Source organism: Columba livia, chromosome 16 (assembly GCF_036013475.1).
Source record: "Columba livia isolate bColLiv1 breed racing homer chromosome 16, bColLiv1.pat.W.v2, whole genome shotgun sequence".
In the NCBI taxonomy this organism is placed as follows: Eukaryota; Metazoa; Chordata; class Aves; order Columbiformes; family Columbidae; genus Columba; species Columba livia.
In genome coordinates, this window is record NC_088617.1 from 14,436,654 (window position 1) to 14,443,189 (window position 6,536).

The 6,536-nt window shown below is 49.2% G+C and overlaps 1 protein-coding gene across 4 annotated transcripts in view; it reads left to right on the plus strand.

Moving 5' to 3' along the window:
- RALGAPB (Ral GTPase activating protein non-catalytic subunit beta) overlaps positions 1–5,523 on the plus strand; it is a 72,071-nt gene extending 66,548 nt beyond the window's left edge. For all 4 annotated transcript variants that reach the window (XM_065032647.1, XM_065032648.1, XM_065032649.1 and 1 more), the window contains 2 exons: positions 391–539; positions 1,675–5,523. In XM_065032647.1, the coding sequence (XP_064888719.1) occupies positions 391–539; positions 1,675–1,868 (343 nt within the window). In that variant the 3' untranslated portion in view covers positions 1,869–5,523. The remainder of the gene's footprint in view (positions 1–390; positions 540–1,674) is intronic.
- The last annotated feature ends 1,013 nt before the right edge of the window (positions 5,524–6,536 follow it).

A 6,536-nucleotide genomic window follows, 5' to 3' on the forward strand; every position in this document is an offset into this window, starting at 1 on the left:
CTCCAGGCAGTCTTGTTAAAGACAGAGGAGCTCCCTCAGTAGATTTATTTTTAGTTGAAAAAATGAAGGGTTTTTCACATCACTGCAGGTTAAACATAAATTGAAGAACAGAGGATGTGATTTTTCTCTGGAGTCTGTGATTGGCCGCCCTCCCGTTTGCTCCCTGTGAGGTGGGTGATGCCGCGTGCGTGTTGGGAGGCGACAGATCATAGAAACAGCAGTTGCGTAACCCTTCCAACGTCCAGAGGACGCGCACAGGAGCCCCTCTAGTTTAGCCACAAGACATTTTTTAGTATGCTTTTAACACTCAAAGCGGTCATTTTTCACCTATATATTAATTAAAACTGTGCTATAAAACTGATCTAACAGTTGTGGTTTTTTTCTCTTCAGATCCACCACTCCTGAGAAGGAAGTTCCTGTGATCTTCATCCATCCTTTAAACACTGGCTTATTCAGAATAAAACTACAGGGAGCAACTGGGAAATTCAACATGGTCATCCCGCTGGTGGATGGGATGATAGTCAGTAGGAGAGCTCTTGGTAAGCTAAAGATTTATAGGAACATTAATGCTTTGATTTTTTTAGTGATAATAATAACGTATCTGTGAAATACGCGATCTGGGATCTTTCATTGGAAAAAGTATTGGGCATGGCAGAACAAAATATAACAAAAAGATGCTTTTTGCAGCTCCAGGGGTAGGAGGAACAGCAGAGGGAGCAGGTGGTCAGCACTGAGCACAGCACAGCAATAGGAGTAGGAAGGGTTGGAACTTGTAATGGTGGAAGAAAAAGGTAAATGCCCATTAATTTAGATAAATCAGAAATGTGACCCTAATATGTAGCTTTGAGAGCCAAGGTGCTGGGTGCCTGCCAGAGGGTACTGCTGAATTTTTGGACTGTGCTGGCATGCTGCATTTGTTCCTTCTGTTTTGGAGAGCAATTAAAAGCCACAGCAATGGAGGATTTTTTACTGTGTTCAATCAAAATACTGAACCGACTGTGCAGGCGTGTGTTGACAGGGTCCGGGTGTGCTCTGCCTGTTCCTCTGCTCCTGGATGGATTCGTGGGTCTGTCGGTATCTGTGCTGCCATCGCCTCGGGAACTGGAAATCTCACTCCAGTGCGAGCGATTCACAAGACAGAGCTGATGTTCATTGGATACTTGTTGGATATTGATGTGCTTTGGATCTTGTACATTACCATAAAACTAACATCGTAGGGGCCTGTTGGGGGTGACTTTCCATTTCTGGCTTTTGCATATGTAATTTGGTGGTGGGGAAACTGAAGCCAGACTGGGCCTTTAGGTGACATTTGTGAATGCAGCTGATGGCAATGGCTTGTAGGGAAAATGGATCAGGTGTGTTCTCCTAGACTTAGGCTCGGTTTTCAGCTGCGTCAGGACTATTCATATAATGAACTTTGTCTCAGCTCTAAGTTCAGCAGATGTGGTTTATGTGCAGGCAGGAATCAAGTCCTGTAAATGAGGAAGATGCTGTTCCTGTGAGAAAGTGCTTGTGAAACAGCAAAGGGTTAATGGACACTTCATTAGAGGCACATGAGTTTAGTTTTGGAATAGAATGGGGACAGAACCAAAAGTTGTCTGTAGCTGCGAAGCCAGCAAAGGGCTGCAAACCTGCCTTTATTGAAACGTGATTCAAATGTGATTTCTCTTTCAGGTTTTTTAGTGAGGCAGACGGTAATAAATATCTGTCGGAGAAAGAGGCTGGAGAGTGATTCATACAACCCCCCACATGTCCGCCGAAAACAGAAAATAGCAGACATTGTCAATAAATACCGGAACAGGCAGCTGGAGCCGGAATTTTATACCTCGCTTTTCCAGGAGGTTGGGCTCAAGAACTGCAACCCCTAGGTCGTTATCCTCCCAGGACAATTAGATCAGAGCTTGGTGGCTACAGTAATGAAAACAGTTAAATAACAACAACAAATCTCCTCAGCCCTCCGGAATTCAGGAAATCACATTCTAGCACAAGTCAGCAGATACCGTGTGGGAGGAATGAGGAACGAATCCAAAACATTGCAGCTGGGATATTGACTTAATTCACCTACCCGCACAAGATGACTTAATTCCAGGCTTCCTGGATGCTAGCAGCGTAATCTCTTCACCCAATCATCTATTCCAGGCTAATTAGGAACTGTAAGTGTCTCATTCTGTGAGAGGAAAACAATCAAAACAAAGCCATCTCTGCATATAAGGACAGAAAACCAAATACAAACAAACCTGCCTTCAGACATCGTGCTGTGTGGAAGGAGAAGGGAGCAGGATCCCCTGTTCCAGAGCACATCTCCGGGCCCCCTTCAGAGCTCAACAGAAGATCCTTCACCGCTTGGAACCAAAAACAGGAGGAGGGAATTTGCTTGGAAATGTCAGGTCATGAAATTCATAGCCAAGAGGCTGTTTTCCAGCTCCCTGCGTGGCTGGGAGTGAGTGGGTCCATCTGCGTACGAGATCAGTCCCGCTGACAGCAAACAACACCTGGAATTACCCGACTTTCTGACACAAGTTGGTACTAGATCAGCGCTCTTGGTTATATGAAAACAAGGTTATGAGTTTCAGGTCTGTTGCAAAATGTCACATTTAATTTTAGTAGCTTGATTATTTAAAGAAAAACTTATGTGACAATTTATTTTGAAGTGTCTGTATCGCCTACTCCCTGTTTCCATCAAAAACATCAACATCACTTGCTTTCCTTCCATTGGATTGAAATCTCAGATTCTGGGGCTGCTTCTTGCCTGGTATTTATAGCTTAAGCAGTTTTTGCAGCTTCTACAACACTTTCCAGAAGCTCCCGTTAAACAGAATAAAACAACTCAAAAAGCAAAGTCGAGGATTCTTCTTTTTCCCCACTGACTTGCCATTCCATTAAAGCCCCTTTGGAGTGCTAAGTTAGAACAGTTGTGAAGCTGCTGTGCATTCTGACGCTCAGCAGCGGTGGATCCCGCTCACCCAGCTCAGGAGCCTTTCACATTCAGATTGGGGATCTTGTGTGTTCAGGACGTGAAGGACGTGCAGGGAAAAGACGTTCAGAGCTGCAGGTTCGATACGGGGAGTGTAAAAGCTGCAGCAGGCGCTGGCGGGTTCCAGGTGCGCTGCAGCCGCGCTCGTGTCACAGTGATGACCCGTGGGCCGTAACGCCAGCAGGAGCGTCGGCAGGGACTGGGGGGCTCCTCGTGTTATTCCAGAAGTGGTTCTATATGTGTTGTGGTGATACCTGACAGTCATTTAATTCTGGTAGTTCAGAGTTACTTTTTGCAACAGTTCTGACCTGAAACAGCCTTGTTCCATTACAGCTGACCTGCCGAGGACACCCCTGCTCCTGTCTTGTCGTGTGGTTTTTCACAGAGAGTTAATGGCAGCACAGGCCCCTAAAAACACACATGAAAGGACTTTCCGGATGTCACCCGAAGGGGTTTTAGGTGCCACGTGCTTGTTGCGGGGGACGAGCACACTCGCCTCTGAGCTCGTGAGCTCTGGGTTTCGATCCAGATGAATCACAAGTGGAAAACAAACCCACGTACAGCAGACGGCGGCAGCGTGAGCGTGTTGGGCCGGGCGGCGGGAGCGGCAAAGGGAGCGGGGGACAGCGAAACTCCTCTGCCCAACTCAGCTTAACACATGAACACTAAATTTACCCGCATTTTGTATGTACCTATTGGATCTAATCAATGGCCAAACACACTTGAGTCCACTGATTTAAAAGGCATGACCGATGCATGTGCAACAAATAAACATCCTGAGCAACCTAACGTCTGCACATCTTCAGTAACGTAACGCAACCCACGTACCGTAGCTCAGCCTGTGTTATCTGCAAAGTCATTGGTTTGTATAGCAGCGAGCTGCAGAAGATGCTTCTCTGGGGCATTCGGGTGTAGTCAGTGTGTGTTTGGGGAAACCCTGGATGTTTTCTGCAGAGCCCAAGATGGCCAAGGGTGGCCTGTGCTGGGCTGAAGATGAGTCTCGGGTCCACTTCCACGTTCATCAACATGGATGTGCCACCCCCGTGAGCAGTAACAACCTGAGAGCGACGCGGCTTCTCGGGGCTCTGGAAACACGGTGACTTTGGGGCTTGCTGGTGCTGCTGATCCCGCGGCGGAGGAGCAGGCGGCTGTGACGGGTTGGTTGGGTTTGTAAACCGGCCGGTTAACGTGTTACACGCTCGTGTATGACCTGGCCATGAGCGCTGGCGTTTGCTGTCTGGAAAGGTGAACCTGTGAGAGGGTCATGGTTTAGTATAGGAGTGTTGTGGTTACAGAATCGTGCTGCCATCCCGCTCGGTTCGGATGCTGTGGCAGCAGCGAGTGTCCCCGCAGCCCCGTGTCCCTCCCCGTGCACCAAGAGGCCGCTAACTCTGTCCTAAAGTGTAAAACACCAGTTTGGGAATGACATCCTTGTCCTGTTGAAGCCAGTGGCCAAACTGGTGGCTTCCGCTAGTCCAGGGCACAGCCTTGAGGTTTTTCCCCAAAAGCGTTAGAGTTACTTCAGTTGTGATGGCAAGAACGCGTTACACTGGAATCCAGAGTTCTTTCCATCACAGAACGTTGAGTTTCCAGCTTGGCAGCTGCCGTGGGTTTGCGTTCTGTTCTTCGAGGTGACGAGGATCGGCCGCTCTGTGTGTTGCGTGGGTCTGGACTCCGCGGGTGACAGCGCCGCTAGTGTCACATAATTAGTAAACAGGGACTTTCTTTTCCTAAGGCCTTTCTGTTTGGGTTCTTAGTTGTGCTGTAACAATGGCATCCTTTGAACAGTGCAGAAAGAGGGGGGACCATCGTCACCTTGTTAAACACAGTCTTGAAACAACAGAAACTTAATAGAAGTACCTTAGTAAAGACTCTCCTTTAAAAAACGCTTTGCTTTAAAAGTACATTTTGAAAAGGCATTAGAGCCTTACAGCAAACAGGAGCTGGGAAGGACGGTGCCGGGGGCGCAGGGTGTTTGCGGGTGCGGGAGCCGGGGAAGAGCCGCCCCGGCTGCTTTGCTGCTGCCCCATGGGCCGGGTCCCTGTGGGTCGGGCTCCCCGTGGCAGGTGCGATTCCTTCCTGTGAGGTTCTGCATGCCCAGAAACACCAGAGAACTACATTTCAATCCAACAGACAAATTCGAGGTGATTTAATGATTGCGTAATTGAGTGATGTCTTTGAAGGCAAACACAGACCTTTTCCACATGGGTTTTAGCAGGAGCAACTAGAAGTGAGAATGCCAGATATCACATGCTTCAAATCATACACAATTTGTATGCATTTCTGTATGTTGCCAAGACATGGTCTTTTTGTTCTTATTGTATTTTTCTGTAAATATTCCTGGCGCTAAGTTGTAAAGTAAAGGCAAAATGTAAATATGAAGATGTGAACTATGTTCCCTTGTCTCTAGTACTTTATCTCTTATTTGTTTAGGGAAGGCACACAAAGGCTTGTTTGTATTTATGCCAATTCTTTGTCCAGGAGAAACACATCAAATATTGAATGTAACACAGTTAGTCCAATAAATTTTAAAGATTCTTATCTAGTAACTTTGCTGTTGTCGGTTTTCAATGTTTTCCGGTGCCTTTGGTTGGAGGTGTCAGCCAGCAGAGGTGTTTCCCAGGGAAGTGCCGGACGGTGATTTGCAGCTGCGGCCGCGCTCCAGCGCATGTGCGAGGGAACCGCGGTGCATCTCGATGGTGAGAGCGGACGTTGAAGGGACACCTGGTGCTCCTGCGCCGCCGATGTTCTCCGGTGCTCGGGGAGCTCGTTCCTGCGGGTCCCCTCGCGGTGCAGCTGCCAGCGGGACGGCGGAGCTGCCGCAGTGAAGCCGCGCGGTTAAAGCGCAGCGGGATCCTGTGGGTGTCAGCGACAGCTCTGATTTCTGTGCAGAGGATAAAGTCTTTGACTTCTCTCTCAGGAGAAGAGCTGGGCAGCAGCACAGGAGGGTCCCGTGTCCTGCAAAGGCCAATCTGGGAATGTTCAGGAAAGCCGTGGCGGGGGTGGGTTTGTCGGTGCCCTCCGGCCAGTGAGCTGAACCACCTGCGGCCCCCGAGCCCCACGCGGCTCCCTGCTCGGGGCTGCAGTGCCTGGTCTGGCAGGACCTTGTTCGTGTGTCTCGGTGCTTTTGCGGGTGCCAGGCGGGTGTCCTGTGCATCCCTGGCACTTCACAGCAGCTCTCGAAAAAACACTGAACTGACCATTTGAAAAACCTCAAACAGGGCAAAGCAAGTGTTGGCTTTCCTGCCAGTTTCCTCTTCGGTACCTTCAGCAGGTGCCTCCTGCTCCTGGGCTCATCGCTTCCAGGGAAGGTTGGGATGGGTCCCACACTGATCTCTGAATAATCACTGAAATTAGCGATAGTTAAATCTCTCTGCGGTCCAAAAGCGCAGGGCCGGTAGCAGAGAGGGTTTGCTGGGGTTCGTGTTGGAGGCCTAATGCTTTCTTCTTCCCTACAAAGGAGGCAGAAGGTGCTGGACAGTGGTCCGTCCCGTTCCCCGGGGGCTGGGAAACCTTGGCTGTCCTGCCCGGGGGGAGCTCCCCACAGGAACTGGGGCTGGTG